Source organism: Gossypium hirsutum, chromosome D10 (assembly GCF_007990345.1).
Source record: "Gossypium hirsutum isolate 1008001.06 chromosome D10, Gossypium_hirsutum_v2.1, whole genome shotgun sequence".
In the NCBI taxonomy this organism is placed as follows: Eukaryota; Viridiplantae; Streptophyta; class Magnoliopsida; order Malvales; family Malvaceae; genus Gossypium; species Gossypium hirsutum.
In genome coordinates, this window is record NC_053446.1 from 5,683,282 (window position 1) to 5,711,264 (window position 27,983).

The 27,983-nt window shown below is 34.5% G+C and overlaps 3 protein-coding genes and 1 long non-coding RNA gene across 10 annotated transcripts; 1 reads left to right on the top strand and 3 right to left on the bottom strand.

The window, feature by feature from the left end:
- Positions 1-2,993: 2,993 nt before the first annotated feature.
- On the bottom strand, positions 2,994-5,710 carry LOC107916404 (uncharacterized). Of its 2 annotated transcripts, none has more exons than XR_001689483.2 (5): positions 5,032-5,710; positions 4,913-4,940; positions 4,571-4,773; positions 3,933-4,024; positions 2,994-3,156 (listed from the first exon to the last, which is right to left on the bottom strand). It is a non-coding gene; the product is annotated as an uncharacterized lncRNA (long non-coding RNA). The 2 variants fall into 2 exon arrangements; XR_001689482.2 differs by having other exon boundaries at positions 4,571-4,780; positions 5,032-5,642.
- Positions 5,711-12,783: 7,073 nt separating this feature from the next.
- On the top strand, positions 12,784-14,709 carry LOC107916403 (threonine synthase, chloroplastic). Its single transcript, XM_016845684.2, has one exon. The coding sequence runs from the start codon at positions 12,874-12,876 to the stop codon at positions 14,428-14,430; it is 1,557 nt and encodes a 518-aa protein (XP_016701173.2). The 5' UTR covers positions 12,784-12,873; the 3' UTR covers positions 14,431-14,709.
- Positions 14,710-14,832: 123 nt separating this feature from the next.
- Positions 14,833-16,994, bottom strand: LOC107916402 (serine/arginine repetitive matrix protein 1-like). Its single transcript, XM_016845683.2, has one exon. The coding sequence runs from the start codon at positions 16,785-16,787 to the stop codon at positions 15,360-15,362; it is 1,428 nt and encodes a 475-aa protein (XP_016701172.2). The 5' UTR covers positions 16,788-16,994; the 3' UTR covers positions 14,833-15,359.
- A 6,591-nt stretch (positions 16,995-23,585) lies between these two features.
- LOC107916401 (60S ribosomal protein L18a-like protein) lies at positions 23,586-27,786 on the bottom strand. 6 transcript variants are annotated; one of them, XM_041102940.1, is made up of 6 exons: positions 27,535-27,786; positions 26,855-26,942; positions 25,580-25,659; positions 24,502-24,628; positions 24,301-24,418; positions 23,586-23,909 (listed from the first exon to the last, which is right to left on the bottom strand). In XM_041102940.1, exons 3-6 carry the CDS (start codon positions 25,587-25,589, stop codon positions 23,856-23,858), a joined length of 309 nt encoding a protein of 102 aa, XP_040958874.1. In that variant the 5' UTR covers positions 25,590-25,659; positions 26,855-26,942; positions 27,535-27,786; the 3' UTR covers positions 23,586-23,855. The 6 variants fall into 6 exon arrangements, with proteins under 6 accessions (XP_040958874.1, XP_040958875.1, XP_016701163.1 ...); XM_041102941.1 differs by having other exon boundaries at positions 25,580-25,656; positions 26,806-26,942; XM_016845674.2 differs by having other exon boundaries at positions 25,580-25,656; positions 26,766-26,942.
- Between the last annotated feature and the right edge of the window lie 197 nt (positions 27,787-27,983).

The following is a 27,983-nucleotide window of genomic DNA, read 5'->3' on the forward strand; positions in this document are numbered from 1 at the left end:
TGCCATTGCTCAAATGCTGTGGCAGCCACTGTTGCTGCCCGAATATCAATCGGTCTTTAATTTGAAATGACCAAAGAACCCTTAAACCTATACTTGTTCGACTAAATTAGAGAAGCTAAGAAGGCTATAATCGTCCTTTCAATAAACGTTATCTTACTCCATTGGAAAAGCAACGTAGGATTGCAAAGAAGTTTCATTTTAGTACATTTAGAGAAATTATATTTAAATTCAAAAATTTAAAATTTAAAAATTTCGAAACATTTATAATATATAAATTGATACGCAATTAAAGAATTAAATGATTGTTTTTAAAGCAAATGTAGTTATTAATTTTAAAATATTAAAAGTAAAATAGATTAATATTCTTATTTTTTAAATTACAATTATATCAAAATTAATATTAAAATGAATTTTTATAAGCATTGAATTAAATTATTATGGAGAAAAACAATATATTTACCTAAGTTAAAATTCGAATATAAAATTTCAAAGTTTTTAATATTTTAATAATTTTTTATCGTGGAATCTTAAAAATTTTGAGATGTTTTTAGCAAAATACATTAATTGACGAAGCATAAATTAAATATGCAAAATATTTAACAAATTGAGTAATTAATCGTATTCATTATATATTATCATATTTTTGCTTTGTATTGTGATTTAATTATTTTTCATTCATCGTTTGACTAGAATTGTTTCGATAATTACAATGCAAGTAAACTAATATTTAAATGATAGAACATGGCAAAACTAGTTCATAACAGTTGGGAATCTATAGTGGCAAATTACACGTTATTGAGAAACTTATGCACATAGTTTTAGTTTGTACGCTAAATGTTTTTGGTTTCGGCGAAGACATAACTATGCAACTTTATTAGTTGCTTAATTTTAAAAGATAACACGTGTATATTAATTAAATTCAACCCATAAAATATAACATAATTTACAATTCAACCAAGGTATTTCTTCCACAGTGTAATATTTTAAAAATTTTAATAAAAATTTTTAAAAAATCAATTCAACCCTTAAAAAAATATCCTATTAAGTCTTTAATGACTAAAGAGATAATTAATTAGACCATTCCGTTAATAAAAATTATTAATTGATTGATTTAACTGTTAAACATATTGATGTGACAGGATATAGTCGCAAAAAAATTATACGTGACATCCCATATAGAAGGATGCTGACTTGGCATACCATCCATCATAATTTTAACTAATAATGAAAATAAATTTGAAGTTGAGATTAGAAAATTAAGCTAATATTTTTATTAGATAAACGAGTAACTTTAAATAACTTAAATTTTCTATTTTTTTTAGAGTAACATCTTATCATTAAAATCAGATACGTACAAGCTCACCTAAGCCAAGGATCGAAACTATCTCGGATCAACTGGTCCACTCTTTACACCCAACCTATGGTCCAATCTAGGTGAGAAGCCCAGAGCAACAACAAGCCCGTACCAAAAAAGAGAACAGAAAAGATTAAGGTATAATGGGAAACATATGGAAAGTGGAAACCATAAAAATAAATGAACCGAAGCCAGCTTCAAACCGTCTCGAGCGGATTAAAGAAATTGGTGCCTGTTTGCAAAACCAGTTGCGAAACCCATACTCTGGTTGACTGATCGTTTATTTTCCTGACACCAAGCCCTGTGCATCTGTTTGCAACACTTCCAAAAGCCCCTCCCCGACTTGAGCAGCGTAGCCTTGCTGCCTTTCCTTTGTCGTCATGTTCTGCGAAAATGGGGGTAATCCTCAACCCAGTAAGCATCCTCATCAGAACGGAGACCCTGCGCACCGAGAAGATGAGATGCTTCATTCTCCGATCGGTGCGTGTGCACGAATAGACATTCCTAAAAGCCCATCGCTACGACCTTAACTTCTTCAATCAAAGGGCAACCACAGACATGTCCAACTCAGTGGAGTCGAGCTTGCGAATAATCGAAAGAGCGTCTCCCTCCACCAAGATACGCTTTAGACTAAGATCTGCCGCAAAGCGAAATGCAGCTACGCCCGCAACAGCCTTTGCCATAAAGGAATCCATAAGGTAAGGGGCCCTCACCATGCAAGCACCTATTACATACCCCTCCGAGTCTCTAATAATGACACCAATACTACCTCTGCCTTGCGAACTTAGGAAAGCCACATCAAAGTTTACCTTGTAAAACGAGCCAAGAGGAGGAAGCCAGCGAGCCGCCGACACCATCGTGCTAATAGAGCTCACGAACATTAAGGGCACGTTTGGTTCGCTATAATGGAATAGAGGCGTAATACTAATTCAATTGTTTGGTTGAATGGAATGAAATAGAACTGTAATAGTATTTTTGTGTTATGTTGAATAGAATGATGTTGTAATAGCATAATGAAAAAAATTAAATGAAAAAAATTAAAATGACTAGAATACCCTTAGCAGAATTTTTTTTAGGTAAATGATTGTTGTTATTGTTATTAAATTTTAATAAAATTATTAATATAAATAATAAATAATTTAATCATATTTTAACATAATTATTATTAAATATAATTTAATAAAAATATATAATTTAATAAAATTCTTAATATTAAATATTCTTATATGAATTTACTAAAATCATAATATATAATATTATAAAATATAATTTAAAATAATTATTATTAAATATAATTTAATAAAAATATATAATTTAATAAAATTTTTAATATTAAATATTCTTATATGAATTTACTAAAATCATAATATATAATACTGTAAAATATAATTTAAAATAATAATTATTAAATATAATTTAATAAAAATATATAATTTAATAAAATTCTTAATATAATTATTCTTATATGAATTTAGTAAAATCATAATATATAATACTATAAAAATAATATATAATCTACTTTATTATTTTTAAACTACAATACATATTTAATGTGTTAAAATATCATTAGTGAAACAAATAATTTAATTATTCTACAATAAAAAAAATATTAACAGTAATAAATAACTTGAGAATTACATTTTGCATAAACATAATATTCATATATTAACAAAAAGTTACATGAAATTCATGAAATTCTATGTCATAATACATATGTTATACAGTTTTACAACATAAAAAAGTTAGAACATTCGAATCTGCAATGTTGTCCTGTCCCGTGAATCCCACTGTGACATTCGAATCTGCAAAACCACTGCTATTAGATATAAGGACGTCAACATCATTTGAGATTCAAAAGGGAAAAAATTGCGTTTAATATCAATATAGGAGAACATGTATTTAAACAAAATAAACACCTTCTCACATTCTTCCCAATGATATAAACCATTACACCCCTAAGCATGAGCAAGGATTATGGGTGTAATGATAGGTTCTACACTTCTACTCATGAATCATGAACTGAATACTGATGAACACAAAGTCAATTGGCATTGGTCCAAACTATGATAAAGAGGAGCAATTCTTAGCAACTAGGAAAAATATGACATAAAAAGACATCAACTTAATATTTTTCCCATGAAGCAAAAAAAGAACATCTTAACACCATACATCAATGGCAAGCAAGACCAAGTCATTTTGCCTCTATATTAATGGATTTTCCAGCAGCAATCTGAAACACAACTCCATAAGTTAAGCTATCATAAAGATACAATTATGGCTATAATAGTGCTACAGAGCTTTATAAACTTTAAAATACAGCAGCCAAGTACATTGAATAATAAACTTGAGCAAAAGGCTACAGAAGAAAAAAAGCAAACTGATTTCTATGATAGAGAAATCAATGCCCGTATTGATAAAAAGAAGGCCAACAACCACAATAATGAAGAGACATTTAAGCCATCTAAGAACAAACATAGGCATCCATGTTAATCAGGTTCACCAATCTGACCATGCAACAACTTATAGAAAGATATAGAAAAAAAACGCTTATGAAAACAACTAAACAGGAAAAAAATACCTGCATATATCGCACAACAGTACTAGTATAATCAACAGCTCTCATTTGGGTCAGCTTTCTCATTCTTTTCGCAGTAAAATTGTCACCATGAGCTGAAAGAAGTATTTAATAGAAAAAATAAAATAATTTTGTCAGAACTAAAATTTAGATAGCCTAACTTCTCTGAATTGTAACTCATCTAAACAGGCAGTTGAGAGTAGCCATAGACCTAGAAGGGTTACCAAAAGATAAAGCTCATGGTAGAAAATGAACATCAGAGTGAAAATACATAAGGCTTAGAGCCAATAGAAGCAAACTACAATAAAAGCATGTAGTATAAGAACATCAAATATCCCCATTATTAACTAAGCAGACAAAGTTATACAAAAGCAAAAATTAATTGAAGCCTAAAGAACTTGTTTGTTAGAATTCCAGCAGCAAATATACCTTCCAGAAGAATCTATAAACCAACCATAAACCTAGGCGCGAAGCCTCTCAACCTTAAGCGCAGTCCCCCCGGGTGTTCTACTAATATCTAGAAGTGCCTTAGTATGAACCAACTTGAACATTGAATTTTAAGAACCAAGTAACTATTTTTCGATAGAATTATTACAATACTCACCAATTCGAACCAAAAGAAACAGAGATAATTACCCTACCGTCATAAGGCGGCATCTGAGGAGGAGGAGCACCAGGGTGGTGGTACTCCGAGTTAAGAGTAGTGGAAGAAGCAGATGGCTGCCGCATCATTTGCGGAGGTAGAAGACCTCTCTGAAACTCCCCAGCTTGCGGGTGCGGCTGGTTCTGCTACTGCTGTTGCTGTTGCGGATCACCGTACATTATTGTGAAAACCCCAGAGATCCTAAACACTTTTTCATGCAGTGGGTTAGGATCAAGGATGCACAAAACCAAACCACAATAAAGTAAAAAGATTACTTCTGCAATCAATGGAAGGGAAACGACGGAGAGGATGAAGCTTGATGACTAAAAAAAAAGATTACCTCCATTCCCTCTATTGTTTGTCAGTCGCTGCAAGAAGCGGAAGAAGAAGAAATTGTAAAAACCCTAAACAAAACTGAACTAGTCTTACCCGAGAACTGCAAGAATTTTGAAAACTGACCTTTGGAAGATGAAGGTGAATCGATGCTTGATTTGGGGATATGAAATCTAGAGCAAACTTTTTGGGGAGAATAAAGCAGGATATTTTGGTCTCAAAACTTTGGGGAAAAGAAATCAGTAAACGGTGAATACCAATTCGTTGCCCCCACCCCTGAATACCTATTACAGCTGCTGAGGGAATAAACAAGTAACAGCAAAACGGTGGAATAGTAAATGGTGAACCAAACAGTAGAATAAGCGTGTAATCACTGTAGCGCGCGGAATAGGCAAAGAGACTCCTATTCTCGAATGTGAGTATTGATAAGCAATCTGGGTTGTTGTAGAAGTCACATGTTCATGCACTGATTTATTTCGAACACGACACAAGGAAAGAGATTTGCTCCCAATGAGTTGCCCGCATTGCATAACTCACTAGTGAAATTGTGATGCAAGGTGTGCCCTCTTGCAATGAGATACCAGTGTACTGCCAGAAGGGAGAAATTTCAGCAGTCCAAAAAATTATGAGCAAAGTCCTCAACACCCGAAGTAGAGCATCTGGGATGTATTGGTGATGCTGAGAGATGCCTGTAGTGTAAATTGCTTTAGGTGGGAATGAATTTATTGCAGATCCACCAATCAGTCAACTTCATCTTAATATCACGGCGGCCAATAAAACCAATGAAAATTACGCAATGGTCTCATTTGTGAAATATGTGAAAAAATCCATATATTTAATTCTTAGTGGTCAAATGAAGCAGATGGAATTTAGAACAACCACGATGAATAGGAAAACTAATATTAGAATATATCTAATCTAATAATATTTGATTTTGTAATTTTAAAGTTTTGAGTGAATCTTTTAATCATTTCAGTTGTATATAGACTTCAATCTCAATTGTTGATGTAATTCAATCTCAATCGTTAGTTTCAAGGAAACTTAACTATAAATAGAAGTTTTATAGAAATACATTAAGAGTATTTTAAATAAAAACATATTAAATTCAAAATATTCTTCATATAGCACCTTATCATTTTTCACACTTAAAATTTTACCAGATAAGTTTTATCATGAATTATTAAATGTGTATAAAAATTAAATCATCGAACAATTAATATGTAGTTGATATAAATTTTCAACAAGTTATCAAATATGGCCTAATTCATTTCAAATAAAAAACTATTTATGTTAAATATTTAACTAAATATAAATTAAAAGATAAAAGAATATATCAAAATAAATATAAAAAATGAGTAATTGTTTTTAACGCATAAATCCTAGACAAATCAATATCTTTTAATTAGTTTTTACAAATATAATTATAAGTCAAATTTAAACACAAATAATACATATTTTAGAAAAAAATATAATTAAATGAAATCAATGCCAACTACAACATTCTTTTTGTTATTTTAACTTTTCTTTTAAAATAATAATAATAATAATAATAATGGGCAATTTACCAATATAAGCCTTTTTTTGAAAAATTACCGAAATGGGCCCATTATTTAATTATTTACCGGAATGGTCCATTTTTCGGTAAATCGCATCCACGTCAGCGCGATGTCAGGGGACGCGCCAGCAAATCGCGGCCACGTCAGTGTGCTTTGCTAACGTGGCAGCAAATCTTGTCCGCGATTTGTCCCATGCAAGAACAGTACTGCAACGGTAAAAAATTTGACCGTTGCCCCCCAACGGTAAAAAAAAAACTATAAATACCTCTCACCCTTTTTTTTCACAAACTAATCATCTCTCAAAATTCCTCTCAATTTCCTTCAAAATTTCTCTCAAATCCATATTTAATTTCAATTTGCTCTCAAATTCTTCTTAAATTTCTCTTAAATTTCTATTTTTAAATAATTTAAAAAAATATTTTTTTAAAATTTTTTATACAGTAAAATTTTGTATGATTTCAGCAATGGCCGAAGAATTGACTCGTCCTGATAATCATCACATATCGGTGGAACAAATGAAAATGGTAAGTGTTAAATATAATTTTTAAATATTATTTAAGAATTTTTATTTATACATTTTTAGATAATTATTAACTTATTATTTGTTATAAAAGTCTGTAGATCGGGTATTGGAATGCAATATCCGGAATATGCATGTTCCTCTATCACCGTTGGTAGAGAACTACCTGTGGGAAGCGAGTTTTTGGCACGTGGCGACGGTATACCGGGGATGCAAAATGGACCCGAAACTAATTAGTGCGTTGATCGAGAGGTGGAGACCCGAGACGCACACATTCCATCTTTCATGTGGAGAGTGCACTATCACTCTAGAAGATGTGAGTCTGCAATTGGGATTATCGGTGGACGGGTACCTAATCACCGGGTCTGCCCAATCTAGCAATTGAGGGGCAGTGTGCTACGAGCTTTTGGGCGCTATTTCGGAGAAAATTGAGGGAGGTAAGATCGAGATGGGCTAGTTACGTGACACATTCCCTGATTCGGATGAAGATTCAACCGAAATTGAAAGAATCTGATATGCTCGGGCATACATTCTTTAATTAATTAGAGGTTATCTGATCCTTGACACGTTACGGAGCTACGTACATCTAAGATGACTGCTGAAACTCGTTGATTTTAGAGCAGCCGGTGAATTGAGTTGGGGGTCTGCCGTCTTGGCAACGTTATATCGGGAGATGTGCGAGGCGACGCGACCGATGAGAGCAAAAATCAGAGGTTGCCTGTCACTACTGCAGTCATGGGCACGGTTTCGCTTTCCATTTTTACGTCCTCGAGTGGACCACCCATATACATTCACACTCATAACGAGGTAAATTTTATATTAGATTTTACAATTATTATATAGATTTTTAAAAATAAAAGTATGCTAAAAATTTATTTAATTAATTGGAACCATCCGGCAAGTAATGCTCGATTACCTACCTCTCTTAAAGATATACGACTTCTATTGGACCAACAGTCGGAAGCACTAGTAAGTATTAAATAAAATAGATATTTTCATACATGCGCTAGTCGATTGGTATTTAGTATTATGTATATAACTAATATTTCTATCATGTTCATATAGTTTCAATGGAAACCATACGAGGATCCGGTAATTCGGGCAATAATTCCGGAACAATTCTTACAAAATCCACAAGCTTGGCACATGAAAGTCATGTTGATCAACTACGCAACCGTGGAGCTGCACCAGTCAGACAGAGTGCTATGACAGTTTGGATGTAGACAACCAATTTTCGTGGATCCTGAGGTGTTTGACGATCAACACAAAGTCGAACTTCGACAATTGAATACTAATTTACTGAGATACTGGTCTGAGTACATAGAAATGTGGGAAGATCGGTATGAATATATACCTACTCGGGAACCAACCATCGTTCCGGAGTTAGCGTGCATTCCAGAATACATGCCATGGTTTAGAACCCATGGCAAGCCGTATTTACTGACGCCAGAGGAGAGACAGCGGCAAATACGTGTTGAAAGGGAAAGGCACGGGCCTCTAAATCCAAGACGACAATACGACGAATGCAGCCCCTCAACGAGGCCCAGACATTCATCCGGCTCATCATTAGCAGCCATGAAGTCACCAGGCCCAACGAGAGCACCGACACTGTCACCCAACACAGCAGTTCAGCTGATGATACCCACGCAATCGCCTATTCAGATGATGCCAGGTGCATTTCTTAGTCTTTATATGTATCCTAACCCTTATATGTATCCTTTTTTGAGTCTTATGGCAGGTTGGAGCCAAATGCCCAGTTCAACTTCATTTCCTGTTATGCCGAGTGGACCGCCGATGTATAGGCCAGCGGCGCACGAGAGATCGCAAGAGGGGCTATCGGGGAGCTCTCCTTTTTACCAATCCCCACCAACGTATGGGTTTCAAACACCGTCGCCGTTCGTGATGCAAACACCTTAACATACACTATTTTTTGAAGATGGATCATTATCTCAAGTCCGAAAACCATCCGCCGTACCGAAAGAACCAGAATCCTCGCCGAAAGAACAACAATCGCCGCCAGAAGCTAGAGAAATGAGGAATCCAGCGCATAACCGTCGACGGCGGCCATGTGGCACTGAATCCCCCGAGCATAGACATTGATTGCCGTATTTAAATTTATTTGTAAAAATATTTTAAATATTTTGATATTATTTTATGTACTAAAATAGAAGTTTATTTGATGTAATAAAATAAAATTTTTTTGAGTTATTTTGATATTATTTGATGTAATAAAATAGAAGTTTATTTGATGTAATAAAATAGAAATTTTTTTGAGTTATTTTGATATTATTTGATATAATAAAATAGAAGTTTATTTGATGTAATAACATGAGCTTAATTAATTTGTACAAATAATTGAAAAAAATATAATTTATTTACAATTACATTCAACTATTCCGATTAGGGCATGATCGACTTGTATGGCCTGGATTCCTACACCATCTGCACAACTTCTGTTGACTGACTGTTTCTCAGATATCCATATTATTATGTATTCTAGTAGAGCAAGGTCGACCCTTTGGTTTACGATGTAATTCTCTATCCGGTAACAACTTAAAAGGAGCAAGAGATACGGGTTGCCACTTACGTTCATCTTGGACCGGTGGGAAAACGTGTCTCCAGACGCTGTACGTGTTTTCTAATTTGTACACTTCGTCCACATAGCTCATCGGATCCAAACAAAGATTCTGACAAGCTGTAATAACATGAACGCATGGATAACGAAGTGCATCAAACATCCCACAGTCACAAGTCATATTTCACAAGTGTACACGATATTGTCCACCAACAACACATTGGTGCAGTCTGTCAAACTCTGTCACGCAAAACCATAAATTGTCTCGATCGTGACACACTGTGTGCATGGTGTTTGCCCTCGCATTGGCCTTTTTAATTTATTGAACTACCTTACTGCATCATACATGGCCTTCCTGCATCTAGCCTGCATAACTTGCTACTCGCTTTGGAAATAACACCGTAAACGAAAATATGTCTCTCGTACAACCGATGTTATTGGTAGATGGCACATTCCTTTAAGAACAGAATTTATGCATTCAGCCAGGTTCGACGTCATATGGTCATATCGTAGGCCGCCGTCGTATGCTTGTGCCCACTGTTCGAAACGTATGTTACAAAGGTAGTCTGCCCCTTCTCCATTAATTGAACGTAAAATTGCCAACATCTTGTGAAAACGGTCTTTATTTATTTCATACCCTACAAATATAAGATCATAACGAATAATTTATACCACTTCTACCAATAAAACTAATTCAAATTGACAAACGAAATAACACAGATATAAACTAAATACCCATGTTGGTCACTTTTCGTCATTTGCTCTTAGATGGATATTGCCTGTAGTAGTTTGAAGCAACGTGTCTTAGGCAATATCTATGGTGTGCGCGCTGCCATAAGCTTCCCTGATGATCAAATGCAGCTAGTATACTGGCGCCCGATCTGAAATAACACATATATCAGGTTGGAGGCACACATGCCTCCTTAACCTAGAGAGAAAGAAATCTCAATCATCAGACGACTCCCCCAGTGTTATTGCAAATGCAATTGGTTCTCCCACTGTCATCCTGTGACATTGCAAGCAATAGCCGATGAGTATACTTACCGAATATAAAGGTACCGTCAATTTGTACCAACGGCTTGCAGTATGGAAATACGTCTCGACATTGTTTAAAGGTCCAAAACAAATGTTTACGGTAAGAGGGCGTGTACCCCATTTGGCTACGAATATTGGCAATTAACACCAACACTGAAGTCTTGGGATCTGCTTTAACCGTGGGCAGTATCAAGCTAGCTAACATAGCTGAATCCATCTTGGGATGATCTTGTGAAACACCTATAAACCGAGTACATTAAATAATGTAAAATTGCATAATAAAAGTATTATTCAGAAACCGTCAATATTGTACCTGCAGCACATGTATGTGGACCTTTTTACTTTTTAATCTCCTATAACCCTGTCCTTTTCCTTAACGAGGCGTAGATTTTCCATGAACGTGTGCCTTCTTTGACCGCACACTTCGCCTCAAACTTATCAGATTTGGATTTAACGACGTGGTAGTTAACACCGTTTTTGATGCTATGTTGTTTCAAAGCACCAATAAAACTATCATTGTTGGTAAACTGATTACCAACTTCAAATTCACCGAAATCTACCCCCGAACTTGTACGATCACACAACCGGTGTGGTAGATATAGAAACTCTAACGCATTATCTACAGACAGATCAACATTATGCATGTGGGCTGGAGGTGAGTATGCTCTGAATCGTGGATTTTCTTCTTCATCTGAACTCCTTTCAGCATATTCAAGTTTTATTGGAATAGGCTCCGGTTCAGAAAATAAGTCAACTTCTGCACCATCTAGCTCGGGCTCTCGAGGTGGATCCACATTGGAGTCATCTTCTAATCCACAATCATCTGCAGCGTATGAGGTCCCCTCACCGGTTGACGTCGTAGGGAGTACATCATCCCTTTTTCTGGGCATTTGATAAAGTCCCCAATTGGATTTAGATTGCCACCCACTAGAACTTGATGCCGTTCCCCAGTACATATTTCCAGCATCAAACATCGAGCCACCGACATATATGTCCCATCTATAGACAGAGTGTCTTGCAGGGGATGTGCATTCGACACCGCTACCAAACATGGGTTGTTCTGTATTTTGTAACCCGTTAACCGAGTGTCGGCCAGGGGTCGTGTATACATCTCGAACACCGGTCGCAAGTACATCATTTGGCGATGTAAATTGTACATATAACTCAATATAAGGTGCTCAACTAGCAAGATGAGTCTGCACCATTGCCTCCAAGTTACGAGCACCTTTTATGTCGAACGAGTCATAAGTCACCGGATCAGCAGAAGAACAAAATCGGTATGTAATAGACAGAACTTTCGTTGGCGTCGTTCCGAAAATTTTACGCCTAATTCTTTTACAAAGTTTTGTTAAATCTATGTTCTGGTTAAAAACCAGTCGCACCGTATTCTCTGAAAAAAATAACACCATTCTCGGTGTGACAAACCTCACCATCGTAGTAAATAACAACACTAATACGTTCACTCATATTTGAAACTCTAACCTTCTTAGCCTCTCTAAATTGTTTCTGCTGTGACTTATGCATTCTGAGAATATTTTCTGCCTAATTTATAGCCTCAGCCCAAACATGCTACTGTAGCAAAAGCGCGTCCACGAGGGCGCGATTTCACAAATTCTTCTCAAATAGCGTCCTACTAGAAGCGATTTATACTATTTGCTCAGAAACGTTAAAAAAAATTATTTCTTCCATGACCAACAGTAGCAAAATCGTGACCACGAGGGCGCGATTTCACAAATTCTTCCCAAATAGCATCCAGCTAGATGCGATTTTATACTATTTCCTCAGAAACGTCAAAAAAAATTATTTCTTCCATGACCTACTGTAGCAAAAGCGTGTCCACGAGGGCGTGATTTCACAAATTCTTCTCAAATAGCATCCAGCTAGAAGCGATTTTATACTATTTGATCAGAAACGTTAACTCGAAATTATTTCTTCCAGGACTTAAAAACCCTAAAAAACCTGAACCCTAAACCTTAAAAGCCAAAAAAACCTAACGTGAGAAAAACGGAAAAATTGCGTCCCCCGGAACGCGCTACGTGGCATGAAACGTGGACGCGATTTGACGGAAAATAGACTATTCCGGTAAATAATTAAATAATGGGCCCATTTCGGTAATTTTTCAAAAAAGGGTCTTTTTGTGTAAATTGCCCAATGATAATATAATATAATAAATGAATAATCCGCCGTAAGCCTCAACTTTTCGTTGTTTAAAAGACGGAGTTGTGAAAAGCCCCTCACTCACTTAGATCTCGCGAGACTCCCCACCAACCATTTCCTCCCCGATGGCGGCTTTTTCGTTTTTGCCCTCCGCCCATATTGCGCCTAAACCCACGCTTCATTTCATCAAAGCCTCCACTTCCGATCTCCCCAAAACCTCTCCATCACCACCGTCGACAAAGCCTCAACTCCCATCCCACAGGCCCCATCACAACATCCGCGAAGAAGCTCGTCTCCACAACGCCGCCACCGTCACCACCAACCACCCTCGCTTCTCCGCTAAATATGTCCCGTTCACCTCCATCACCGATCCTGCCTCCTCCGATGAATCCTACTCTCTCGACGAGATCGTTTACCGATCTCAATCTGGCTCCCTCCTTGACGTCCAGCACGACATGTCCGCCCTCAAACACTTCGACGGCGCTTACTGGCGAAACCTCTTCGACTCACGTGTCGGAAAGACTACTTGGCCGTTCGGTTCCGGTGTCTGGTCGAAAAAAGAATGGGTATTACCTGAAATCGACGATGATGATATCATCTCTGCTTTTGAAGGTAACTCTAACCTCTTCTGGGCTGAAAGGTATGGCAAAGACTTCTTAGGAATGAATGATTTATGGGTGAAACATTGTGGGATTAGCCATACGGGTAGCTTTAAAGATTTGGGCATGACTGTTTTAGTTAGTCAAGTTAATAGGTTGAGGAAAATGAATAAACCAGTAGTTGGAGTTGGCTGTGCTTCTACAGGGGATACATCAGCAGCATTATCTGCTTATTGTGCTGCTGCTGGGATTCCTTCTCTTGTATTTTTACCTGCTAATAGGATTTCCATGGCTCAGCTTGTTCAACCCATTGCAAATGGTGCATTTGTTTTGAGTATCGATACTGATTTCGATGGATGTATGCAGTTGATTAGGGAAGTAACGGCTGAATTGCCGATTTATTTGGCGAACTCCCTGAATAGTTTGCGGCTTGAAGGACAAAAAACGGCTGCTATTGAGATTTTACAGCAATTTGATTGGGAAGTTCCAGATTGGGTCATTGTTCCCGGTGGAAATCTTGGGAATATTTATGCTTTTTACAAAGGATTTTCAATGTGCAAAGAGTTGGGACTTGTTGATAAGATTCCAAGGTTGGTCTGCGCCCAAGCTGCGAATGCGAATCCGTTGTATTTGTATTTCAAGTCTGGTTGGAAAGACTTTCAGCCTGTGAAAGCGAAAACAACATTTGCCTCTGCCATCCAGATTGGTGATCCAGTTTCCATTGATAGAGCAGTATATGCCTTGAAGAATTCAAATGGGATTGTTGAGGAAGCGAAAGAGGAAGAGTTAATGGATGCCATGGCACAAGCTGATTCCACTGGGATGTTTACTTGCCCACATACAGGGGTGGCATTGACTGCACTGAATAAGCTTAGGAGAAGTGGGGTTATTGGTCCTACTGATAGGACAGTGGTGGTGAGTACAGCCCATGGGTTGAAATTTACACACAGTAAGATTGATTATCACTCTAAGAATATCAAGGACATGGCTTGCAGATTGGCAAACCCTCCTGTGCAAGTCACTGCAGATTTCGGGTCGGTAATGGATGTTTTGAAGAAGTATTTATTAAGTAAATCTCATTAACTTGATTGGCAAACCCGAATTTCGGGTCGGTAATGGATGTTTTGAACAAGTATTTATCAAGTAAAGCTCATTAAGCCGATTAATATGAGCATGATTAGACTTGCTCATGTTGTGCCTTTATATTGCTGTGTTTAGGCTTTATTGTTGTTGTTATTTCAATGTATTTTTGTTTTCATTAGGATTGTAGCTTTGAGGAGAGAAAACAATAACATCTTAGCAAAGCTTACCAATTTTGAAGGGATCTCTACCATTTGAATTTAATGGCATTTTAAATCTTTATATTGCTTGGTTTAGGCATTTTGATTTGTTTTTTTCCGTGGCCTATTAACACGGTCCGTTGATTCCTCGATTATTGTTCTTCAGCAAAAGTTCAAACGACATCCAAAATCCAAACAAAGAAAAGACATTATATGATTGATTGCCTTTTATTTCACACCAAAAAGAATCCCAAATTTACAATAATATCTAATACATGAAACAACAAAAAATCACCTACAACAATTTGAATAAATACATACATTGTAATCGTACTTAATGAAAAAATGACAAAAAAGAAAAAGAATCCTGTGATTTAGCTTCTTCTGTGTATGTAAGGGTGAGAATGAATAACTCAAATCAACAAATTTTCAGGAAAAAAAATACTAAATGACTCATAGGTTCTGCTTCTTACACAGAGCTTGGGCCTGGATCAAGGCCGAGATTAGACCTCCCTTTGACAGAGTTTATCTTCTCCAGCTTCAAACCAGCCCTGAACCTTGCAATGAAATGATCAGCTTTGGTATTCACATCTGGGCTTGGACAAAACAATGGGCCTGCCATCGATTCTCCGCCGTCGACACGTCCGGTTTTATTTCCATCCGCAGGGCTCGATTCACCGCTTAATGGATCATCCAAATCCGGTGACCCACTCCTTGAACTGTTGATGCTTTTTAATCTGACGAAATCACCATGTACTTCGAACTTCCACGCCGGCATTTTAAACGGTGGAGGGGTGGCGGCGGAGGGATTGTATTGAACGGCGATTCGTTACCACTTTCGACGTTCTCTTCGACATTGTTGACGTTTCTTATCTTGACTGGCAAAGGAGGTTTCTGGATCGTCGTTACAGGTGGTTTATTGGGTTCTCTTTTCGATGCACGCGCTTCCATTGACGGTGGCAGCGTTGGAGGTGGAGAGGTTGAATGATGCTTTCTGGCTTTGTTTTTCTTGGAAGAGAATATGTTATAGAACGACGGTAGTGGTGGAGGTGGCGGCGGCGGCGGCGGCGGCGGCGATGGGGGTGGATATAAAGTAAGTGTTGCAAGGTTGAAGAATTCATCAAGGTTTTCCACGCTTCTTTGCCTTTGCTTCTTCTTTTTTCTTCTTAACGAAGTTAAGAATTCTTTAGTCACTCCACCTCTCTTTTTCTCACTCTTCTTACTTCTCTTTTCCGACCCAGATATTGGAGGCGGCGGCGGAGGTGGAGGCGGTGGATGAGGTGGAGGTGGAGGTGGTGAAGCTGGTGGCTTAGTTGGCGGCGGTGATGATGGTGATGGAAGAGAATACTTGTTTGTTACCTCACTGTACGCGTCTTCCTTACGTTCACTTCTCTCCCTAAGTCGAACATCTTCATAAGCCCGCTTAGGTTTCCTTCTAACAGCCTTAGGAGGCTGCGGTGGAGGCGACTGAGGCGGCGTTGGAGGCGATGCTGCGGCTGCTGCAGGTGGTGGAACTGACACTAGCTGCGGAGACGTACGATGAACAGTATCGACAGCTATATCCTTTAAGTTATTTAAGTAAACTTGTTCTTCATCATGCTCCCGCCTCGACCTACTCCGGTAATTATACAACCCAGTATCATCATAAAACCTCCACCGATCATCGCCGTTCATTGTCCAAGTAGATTCCTGACGTAGATCTGGATATGAACTGCTGCTTCTCATCCTCCGCAGCGAGTTATACGCCGTCCGATCTGATGACAATGCGTGATCGTAACTCCATTGACCTGGAGTTGAGCTTCGAACATGATGGTCGACATGTCTCGGTGTCGAAGAAAACTTGTAATCTTGGTAAGAAGAAGTTGGGGTCTCATTGGCATCATTGTCGCCGTTGCTTTTGCTAAGAAAAGCACAGATAATGGCGAAAAGTACGAGGACTAGGTTGAGGGAATCCCATGATTTTTTAACGAGTTGTGGCTTGAATATTTTGGAAGTGAAAGACAAGAAGGAAGGGATGATGATGAAGATAAAAGCGAATGCGACGGCTAATAAGAGGATAATAATAATACCGGTATTGAACAAGAGATGGCGGCGGCGGAGGCGGCTGTTGTCGGTGGTTCGGAGCCAAAATGGGGTCATGTCTTCATCGAATTCCTCCATTTTTTTTTTGTGAGATAAGGGAAGTTTTGGCTAAACTTTTTTAAGCTTTTTGCTTTATCGTTGCTTGCTTTGCTCGATTTGCCTTTCGGGTTTGGTTTTGGGTAATGCCTTTTGTTTTTTGAGTATGCTTTGCTTTCTTGCTTATATAAACCAATGATTAAGTGTAGTAGAGAAGACATGTAAATTAATTATTTTTATTATTTTTATTTTATGTTGAAAAAATTGAAAGTCTTATTATTTTTATATTGGAACATGAGAGAGAGTCTTATTTTAATGTAATAATGTTGGCTATTTTGAAATTAAAAAATTACTTCAAAGGAGAAGAAGAGAAATTAATAAAATAAATATTATTACAATATCTAGTCTAGGATAGAGAGAGATGATGCCTTCACATGAAACACTGGCCTGTCCTTGTAAGAATGACACCCCAAAAGCAAAGAATAAAGTGTATTCCCCCTTGCAATAACAAAAGATACGTAACTAGGTAAATTATCTTATTTATTAAAAAAATTAATCTATACACAGAGTAAAATGATTATTTTGTTAAAAATTCTTTCATTTTATTTTTAAAAATTAGTTATTGTATGTTAGCATAAGATGCACGTAACACATCAAATGTAATTATTCGGTTATTCTATCTGCTACATTATAATTTCAATAATAAAAATGAATGAAATTTTTAATAAATAAGACTAATTTGATATTTTTTTAAACAAATGAGATAAAATGCATCGTAACTCTTAATATATAGGTCTCCATGATACTTTTACGATCTTTTCTCACACTTGTTCTTTTAGTAAAAATTTTCGAGTTTACAATTTTGATTTGATTTATAATTTTTAAAAAAATATTTTATTAATTAAATGAGATTTACATATCATTTTATAAATTAATAGCGAAATTTTGTGTATATATACATATTCTCATTGTCTTAAATATAGTTAATGCAACAAATTTATACTTGCATGTAGCAAAATGGTTTTAGTTTAGAGATGCAACCCACTAGATGGTCCAAGGTTACTACTCCCATGTAATCTAATTTGTCATAAGAAAATAAAGATGTGGATGATTATAAAAGTTTCACGTTTTAAATTTAGTGGGACAAAAATGAAAATGTGAAATAGAGTGAAAAGTCATAAAATCCGCGTATGACAACTAAGGTTTACTAAGGGGAAATTAATTAATAAATGAAGATTTGGAGTGACGTGTTAGCATAAGCATTTTGCAAGGAAAAAGACAATGGACAAACAGCAAGGAAAGCAGCCAGCCGCTTGTATCAATCTAAACAAAAGCGCGTTCTCTATTTTTTCTCTTTTGGGCCAAGTCTTTTTACTTTCTTTTCTCTGTGTTTGTTTCTTTTATCTCGCAAGTAGAAAGGCCACAGATGAGCAACACAATCCTCCAACGCTGGGTAAGTTGCCAACCAAAATAGGTAAAACCATATGCACAGAAATTGGGGTAGAAAATATAGCTGGATACACTCCGACTATAACGCATGAGCCATCAGCCAAACATTGGAAACTAACAACATGAGAAGATGAGAGAAAGAGAGGATTGATTATGAGAGGCTTCAATTAAAAAAAAATAGTAATGCTATAAGAAGGTTCACCATAACCTCATTACATCAATTTAATTTCATCAAATTTTCTAACTTTCCAAGCACATTAATCTCGAAAATGTCACATTGAGATACATTTAGGCCATACATTAATCTGAATCTAAGTTAAGACTCTACTAAAAAGACCATCATTTTACGAGAGACCCACTCAAAAACTCTTTTATTTTTCTATAAATATACTCTCTTCCAAGATCAACTATTAATTATCACTATACTAAAACATTATCCAAAATATTTAACGTCTTTTCACATCACTTATAGTGTGAACTGATACAACAAACCACCTTAACATTTTGTTTAACTTATTATAACAATTAATAATACATCAAAATTTATATAAAAATGAAATATTTTAGAAATAATTAAAATGTGATATAATATAGAAACACAATATAAATATATAATTTTCCAAATTTTACAAAAGTAATATTATTTTTTCCTTTGACATGTATGTAATTTAGACGGCTGTTTGTTGCTTTTTCTGCAAGAAATTACAGCTTCAAAGTTATGGCAGCATGCATGTTTTGTTTGGGGTTGGGAATTCTTAAGGCATAAATGATGGGCGGGCATTGGATTTATGTGCAATTTTTGCTAAAAAGTTGTGAATGTTTCTGGGAAATGATATTCCGTTGTACTTGACTTGGCAAATTGGTTTGAATTTTTGCAATTTGCTGCCAAAAGTTATTGGTCTATTTCTTATACCAAAACCTAAATGAATGCTGGTTGCGACACAGCTTATTCTTATTATTATTGTTTTAGAGTGGATCGATTCAAAGAATGGATTTTCAATTAAATTACACAATTTATCTTATTTAGCTTAATTTATTATTTAATTTTAAATATTTCTATATACATACACGAAACACACTTGAATAGCGTAGTTGAAAATTTTTAGTCCACATATTAACGTAGGGACAAATCAAGTTTCTAGATTTTAGATAACGTATGTGTCAGAATTAATAGAATAGAGATAGCTAATATTCAGAATGTTTGTGTGTACGTATTCCTTTAAGGTTAATACAGTGTTTTAATATTTATGTATTCAAATAAGGAAGATGAGTTCGATTGATATTGTTCTTCTCACAAAAATTACAGTAGGATAAATCAGCATAGTGTTTAAGAAAATTAAAAAGGAAACGGAAGAAAGAGTTTTTCAAAGAGTATTGTGTTTTCTTTCGGTGTGAAAAATGAGAAAATCAACTCTTTATTCATACTAAAAATAGAAGGGCAAAATGGTAAAAAGTGTAGGAACGGTTTTATTTCCACCCAAGCCAAATTTTAGATTTTCAAAAACAAAAAAACTATCTTTTGAAAAATAAATATTTTAACACTGATCAGAACGGGCGAGTGACGACAATGAATGCATGTGATAAACCTATGGCCCAATTACTTAAAAAAATAAGAAGTAAAATTATATAAAAAACTCTCTTAATAGCTTGTTTTTAACCAATGTAGGATATACCTACTAACACCAACTATTTGTATTACAAACAATTAATGCCTTCTCAAGTTTCACTTACAATTTCAATGGGGGAGTGATTTATAAATATCAATTTAAATCTTATATAAAACTAATGGTAGGCAAGAAGAAGCATGTAATGACTTAGCTCCCAAAAATGATAAATTTAAACCCTTCAATTTTTATAAAATTACAAATTGATATAACAATCACTTGTTATTCATTTTTTAACCTTTGAAGTAAATTTCTAACTTCTTTCATCTAATATTTTTCTTGACAAAAAAAAAAGTATTGATTAGAAATGTGGAAAAATAAAAATGGAGGAGATCAAAAGGTGGATTCTGTAAATATTTGCCATTAAAATTAGTAAAGGGGGAAAGCACAAAGTGAAGGATAAATTTCCTAAAAATGTGGCTTTTTAGAAAAATTATTGGATTAGGTTGATTTTTTAAAAATTTATGGGATTAAGCTAAATAAATGAAAACACGTCCAGGTAGATTGGTAGGAAAATGCTTCTAGCTAGAAGCATTTCCCTTCTGCTAGGGTTATTTTATTTTAGGGTTAGAATTTAGATTTTTGTTAAGGTGGAGTTAGAGTTAAGGTTTTATAGGTTTTAGTGTTTAGGGTTTATCGGTTTAGGATTTTTTATACTTTTAATTTTTTTATATATTCTTTAGACTTTTTTTATAATTTTTTGAGTTATAAAGTTAAAAATTATTTTTAAAAATTTAAAATTATTTAGAGTCCAATTTGGTATAATTTTAAAAAATGACAAGTACCATAAAGGTATTTACAATAATCATATCTACACCAATCCAATATTTGAATTGTAAAATTTATTTCGATTCAAAATCGAAATTTAAACTACTCGATTCGATTTAGTTTGTATTTTTTTCCGAATGGAACTGAGTTTGGATCACCTGTAGTTTATGGCAGATTGAGGTTGATGATCATAAGGCGACCCCCTTAAATGGACAAGATTTCGTGATTTATCGGGCATTAGGCTCAATGATCATAAGGATGTACACTCGAGTGAGTTCTTCTCTTTCAACTTCACTCGATTCTGCATTGAGCCCACCAAAATTTATTTTGAACCAATTAATATCTATGGGCCACGTGCAAAAATTCAACATCTATCAAGTATGGTTCGATTAAAGACAATGGAGGAGTGAGTATATTAGAAAGATACGTCTCTAAAATCCGATCTTCCAACTATATATAAAAAATATATAAAATATTAAATTTCAATATAACAAGAAAATATTTAAATTAAATTAGATTAAATATAAAAAAAATCTTACTATTTCCAATTGATCGATCGAAACGTGCTTGTCATCCAAATGAATTAGAGATTTTTCCATCACTAATTTTAATAAATACAAAATAAATTGTAATACAAAAATTAATTTTAAAAAAACCTTAATACAATTTTAACAAAGAAAGTTGAGGAATAAAAATTGAGTGAGAAATTTTATAATGTGAGAGAGAGATGAGTTGAGATTGAATTGAAAATGAATAGAATTAGGGGTTTAAATAGGAAAAAAAAATATTCGATGGGTGTGGGGGGGTTGAACTGCTATTGAAATAGTGGCCGAGGTGGGAGAGCTATTAGGGTGGAGTAGTCGTTGTGAAAAATGCTCCTAACTAGAAGCGTTTTCAGTGGATGTGGCAGAAAGTATGTTTAGTTGGAAGCATTTTCTTGTTAATCAGCTAACTGAATGCATTTTCGATTTTTAGTCTAATCCCATAAATTTTTTAAAAATCGGCCTAATCTGATTTTTTATTATAAAAACGACATGTTTAGATAATTTATCCCAAAGTGAAAGGTTAAAAGAGAAGTTAAAAGAAAAGTGGGTGGGGGAATGTATGCCCGAGGGGCAACCTAAGTCTATTGAGCTATGGGGTTTGGTAAGACTTTTGAGTGCTCTCATCGGTGGTTAAATTAATAGTTAAAATATTTCCATGTCTCTTTACTTTTTTAAGTTTAGAATTTAATCTTTCTACATTTACTGTAAGGAATTTAATTACTTTTTTATTCGAATTTAAAAATGTAAATTAATTTTAATATTATTAGAATTATTTTATTAAGTTTAAATTTATCAAAATAAAAAATTTAATTTCTAAAAATTAAAATAAAACGTTTAAATTCCAAATATCGGGTAAGTATAGTCTCTTCTCACTTTACTCCTCTACTATAAAATACAAGCTTTATATTTTAATTTTAGCCTTAGGTCATCTCTTTCCATTTTCGTAGCCTCTTTATTCTCGTTTAAGAAAGTAAGAATGTGACTCGAAATACGTTGAATTCAAACCAGAGGCGGTCCCCAAACTTTAATAAAATATTAGTAAATTGCTAAATTGACCCTCCGAAAATAATAGAAATTTAATTTAGTATTTTAAAAAATTAAAAAAATATAAGTTAATACAAAGTTGAAATTAATTTTAGTCATCATAAAAATGCATAACTTAATTCCAAATCCCCAATCTTATTTTGCCCTAATTCCGTTTTTACTTTTAAAGTTAAATATTATTCAAATTAGATTTGGTTGCTCGGTAATTTTCAACTGATTCTCATATTAACTTCAAGTCGAATCATGTTTACTAGTGTTCAAAGTTGAAATTTTTTGATACTACAAAAGCGAAAAATACAAAATTTATTTATACACGTAGTTTGTAAACTATTAGAATCATAATCCTCTTTATAATAACCCCATTTATCTATTAAAATTTTGAATTTCATTTTTGGTGGTTGTTATATGCTCGTAACAACATTTTTTTTTTAAAACTTCAATTTAAAAAATTATAATGTACTAATATTAATATTAATTTGTGAGATTTAAATAACAATTTTACTAAATTTTACTAGTGCAATTTAAATTATTATTATTTTTCATTTAATAAAAATATCTTAATTAAAATTTATTATTTGAATTTAAGTGAAAAATTGGTTATAAATAACATACTTTATACTTTATGATGATTGTGATAGATAAAATGATATTATAAAAAGTATAAAATAAAACATTAAAAATCAAAATTATAATGAGAGTGGTGCAATGCTAATAGAACTTTTAAACTCCATAAGAAAATCGCTAAATTAACAATTGTTCTATAAAAGTCTAGTAAATATTAGAAAAATAAATATCTTGTAAAATAAAAATATATAAATATTAATCTTTACTGTACTGGAATACTATTGTAGTGTATAGAGGGTGAATTTTACAGAGAGAATCGATAATTAAATCATTTGAAAACGTGAACCGATCAAAATTGACCTAATTCGAATAAGTTAGGCTTACGGTTGTGTCATTTACATCGACACTTGTATATAAATATAAGCTCAAAATATTCCTTTCACTGATTTGGTGGGAAAATGGTAATGAATGGGAATATTTGGGGAAATGCGAATGTGCTAAAAAGAATCCCCAAGCATTCAAGTTTCCCAAGCCCCTACTAAATATATATATTGATGGCAAAAAAAAAAAAAAATCTTTGATTGATGAAAATATCAAGCTTACCCACATTCTCAATCATCATTACAGTTAATAACATCAACACTATGTCTATGGCCTTTTTCCCACTATCATAATCCACCGAACAATGGCCCCAAAAAACACCCACAATAATGGAGTATTAATGAGCTTTCCCAAAACACCATCATCATTTTTCTTATCCCAAACACTACTTAAACCAACTTTCTGATTGATAAATGCAGATAGAATTTCATTGTGATTGTAACTACTTCACCATTGATATTATAACACGGTTCCTTTCATGAAAGTTGCAATATAGACTTCCTGTTTCTTTACAAGCCTAAATCGAGCTACAACGCAGACAACTGAAACTTTATATGATTCATGAGGTTCCTAATATGTTCTTTGTTTCTTACCTCCTTTTTTCGGCCCCATAACAGGTTTAGTACTCTTGTCTCACCATATGTTTGAGGAAGCACTATATGCAGTGGTAAATATACAGACTGCAGTGGCAAGAACTAGAAGATAAGAACTACTATTGTGATTATTACAGCAATTGTACATATCATTGCCTGCAAAAAATAATGATGTGGAATTAAATATCAAAGATAAATGGCCTATAAAGGGGACGCATATTCTTCGTTACCTTATATCATTGCAAGTTCAACTAAATAATATTTTGCAGTTTCTTCAATTACTTTCAGATTTGGTCCTTTCACCCAAGTTTCAGAAGTTGACAATAATAAGGGTCCTATATAGTTTTAGAAGAGTATCTTGCACACCAAACGCAATTCAACAGCGGGGAACATAAGGAAATTTGTAATTGTGATAATCACTTCTACCAGATTACATTAACGTGTTTTAGTCAAAGTAAACGCGCACTAGAAAACTGTTAAGGACCTTGTATGCAACTAAAATAACCACAAAACTAAAGAAAACACCAATCTCTAAATTAGCACTTACAGCTATTGCAGAGGCAGCAAGTCCAGCTCTCTCCCTAGGATCTCTGTGGTAGTAGCTTCTAAAGTAGAGAATGGTAGCATAATACCACATGAAAGGGAAAACAAATCCTAAGAGAAGTCTGTAAAAGAAAAGCAGACATGCTCAGGAGTCCAAAACAAGAAGATGAGTTGAAGGAGGATGGTGGGGAGCAAGGGAACTCACGAAAACCATCCTATTCCACAGCCAAAGCAAGGAAGAGGTTTATCGTACATTCCCAGGAGCGGGTCTTCTGCATCTCTTATAAGTGTATATTCATCGTTTCTGCCTTCTACTGGTTCTGTTGAGTGCTCTGTATTCACCAAAATTCTTACCACATCAATGAAAGTAATCAAAATGAACATATTACACATAAATTTTACTCAAAGAGGCTCAATTGAACACATTCATTGGTGTATTGGAGATGTTACCATGAAACATAGCAGATATCATGGTTTAAATTTCAGGTTCGAGTGAAATGTTGAACTGAAACTATTTTGAACCAGAACAGGCATCCAAAACTCCAAATTTTAACGAAACCTCCAACAATGGCTAATCATAAGAGCTCCTACCATCCATTCATATGCATGCAATTAACAGGTTCATAATATTGCATGAGCAGGATAGTAACTTTTATGATGCATGACCAGTGATTCAATTCTTTAATCTTAAGAAATCATGACATATTTGTGCTCCTTTGACAATCGAGAACCAAAAAATACTTTAGTTTAAGTGAGCTGATTATATTCATGCAGTGGGTTTCATATTGGTTGAATTTGACAATTTGCTGATACAAGAGCAGCTACTGCCGGTATATTCATCGGACAGAGAACTCCCAGCAAGTAAAATCAAATCTCATTAAAGCCCATATAGGCACTTTTAATCGCATGTTCTAGTAGTTATCATAGATTTGTCAATGTAATGACTTCATGGATTGCTCAAGGCTTTCCTTAAACTGTCGATGATAACAGTTATTAGCACAAATAAAGGAGACTACTGACATTTTTAACCTCAAGTAGCACATTAAATACGCTTCTGATTTAAAAACTCAAAGAAGATCCGCAGCACTTAACTTAAATGGTCCTAACTAGTAAATACTATAGCTGATTAATCTGTAAATGACCACGTATAAAACTGAATACAGGAGACAAAATTCCATAAAGCTTTGTGAACAATACAATTTCACAGCCAATAAGCAATTTTTGAGCAAGCAGTGAACTATTATACGCAGAACTAAAAGATGTAGAAGGAAGAAGATCAGTACTCCAATCCATGTATTTGGAATATCCAAGTCTAACACTTAGTCGATGGGCTCAGCTCTTCACGCTGCCCTTTAAGGACCTGCTTAAAATATTCAGAAGTATATATAATAGAAGTAAAAAACTTGATTAGGCTCATAAATCAACTTTCTGAATAATAAATGGAGCCACAATGATTTTGAAAGCAGGAACCAATAGTTCATATTCCTCAAGGATTTAAAGTTTATTAAGTTATATATCAATATTTTCATTGTGATTGTTACTAGTTGATGTGTCCTTTGAAGGACCAGCTCTGTCGTGAACAGGGAAGAATGCCATATTAGCAGCTACAATAGCCATTAGAAAGGTTTCATTAAAAGAAAAAGAAAACGCTAATATCCCGATACTGGATACTGATTTTGACCTATGAAACTGCTATCTGGTCCTATCCCCCCAAAAGAAGAATATTACAAAACCAAATTTCAAGAAAACCAACCAACCATCACCCGTTTAAATAGCTGAAACATATTAGGACCATTTAAGAATCATTTTAATTATGCTTAAAAGCAAGAGGTAGCAAAAAGTTTTACTCGAAGAGGCTAAATTTAACACATTCAATGGCCTAATGGAGATGTCAGTCAGAAACATAGCAGAGTTTCATGGTTTAAACTTCTGAGTGAAATGCAGAACTGAAACTATTTTGAACCAGAACAGACATTAATGAAATGCCAGTATTGGTTACCCATTAATGTTCCTAAATTGGCTAACCCCTCATATGCATGCAAAAGAAATTAACAGATTCATCAAATTGCATGAGCACGACAGTAACTGTTTGATCTCTAGAAATCATGATATGACAATTATTTTTAGTCCTTTAACAATTGGGAACCAAAAAGGCTTGACTACAAGTAAGCTGCTTATTCATGCAGTAGATTTCATATTTAGTTCAATTTAACAAATTACAGACACCTCAAGGCTTTCCTTCAACAGTCACTAATGACAGTTATTAGTACGAATAAAGGAGACTACTGAGATTTTTATCCTTCAAGTAACAAAGTAAATATGCTTCTGATTTAATCACCCAATGAAGAGACAAAGTACTTAGGATATGATCCTAATTAGCAAATATTATAGCTGACTAATTTGTAAATGAACATGAATAACATCAAAATACAGAAAAGATAGCATTCCAGAAAGCTTTGTGAACCATACGATATCACAGCTAATAAGCGATTTGTGTGAAGCACTGAACGGTTATATGCAGAAAAAAGGAAAAGATGTTGAAGGAATGCGACCAGTACTCTAATCCATGTATTCGGAATATGAATATCCAGGTCTAAAAGTCAGTTGGTGGTCTCGGAACCTCTCTCTGCCTTTGGAGGACCTACTCTGTCAAGAACAACGGAAGAATGTACCACCATATTAGCAGCTACACAATAGCCATTAGAAAGGTTTCCTAAAAAAAAAGCAAATATCTCAATGCTGAGTACAGATTTTAACCTATGGAACAGGAAATACATGGTTCTATCCCCTAAAAGAAGAGTATTACAAAAACCAATTTTCAAGAAAAACTCGACAACCCATCACCCTTCACTTGAAGGATTGCCGGAACAACTAAGAATTAATTTAATTATGCATAAAGACAAATCAACAAAGCTCTCCTTGCTTAAAAGCAAAGAAATAAAGAGGAAGCAATTCTGTTAAAATCAATTTTATTTAATCAACACTGACCAAAGAAAAGAACCTTGAAATCCATCAAAATAACGCCCCATAATAAACAATTATCCCACTAAAACTCAGACCTTGATTTCTAGAGAAACTAATTCCAAAACCCTAAAAAAACCCAAACAAGATACAAAGCACAACAATCACACTACAATATCAAAAATAGTAATTTAGCAATTAAAAAAAAACAGAGCAATTGATTATGAAACAGTAAAATGTAGCAGCAAAAAGAAAGGAAGGGGTGAAAGTTGCTTGCCTGTCTGTCAAAGTGAGAGAGTGAAAGAAAAGAAAAGGAATTTGACAGAAGAGAAAAGCAGAGCAAATCAAATTTTAGTTGAGAAGCGATTTTCTTTCTTTGCTTTTTCATTTAGTGGGTTTTTATTGATGTCAGCGTTACCTTATTCATCTTCCCCATTAAATAATCAAACCAATAAGACATTGGTTTATGGGGAAAAGAGGGAAAAAAAAACTTAAAAAGACACTTTTTATGTACTGGTTTTGATGTGTTTGGACTTTGGATCGATCAAATACCCACTTTGTATGGGTGTGCATCCATATATCAGATATAAACCTTAAATCAAACATGGAATATACAAAAAAAAAAATTATTCAATTTTTATTTTTTCTAAACTAAACTAAAATATAATCATTTAATTAAATTACTTAATTATTTTATATTTGCATATAAATATATATTTTGAGAGA

What these genes read in the sequence shown, in the direction of transcription:
- LOC107916403 (XM_016845684.2), top strand. Translation starts at nt 12,874, where the DNA reads ATGGCGGCTTTTTCGTTTTTGCCCTCCGCCCATATTGCGCCTAAACCC.
- LOC107916402 (XM_016845683.2), bottom strand. Translation starts at nt 16,787, where the DNA reads ATGGAGGAATTCGATGAAGACATGACCCCATTTTGGCTCCGAACCACC.
- LOC107916401 (XM_041102940.1), bottom strand. An exon ending in TGTGGAATAGGATGGTTTTC is followed by an intron (nt 24,419 to 24,501) that starts GTGAGTTCCCTT and finishes TTTCTTTTACAG; the next exon opens with ACTTCTCTTAGGATTTGTTT. An exon ending in TTGCTGCCTCTGCAATAGCT is followed by an intron (nt 23,910 to 24,300) that starts GTAAGTGCTAAT and finishes TATTTTTTGCAG; the next exon opens with GCAATGATATGTACAATTGC.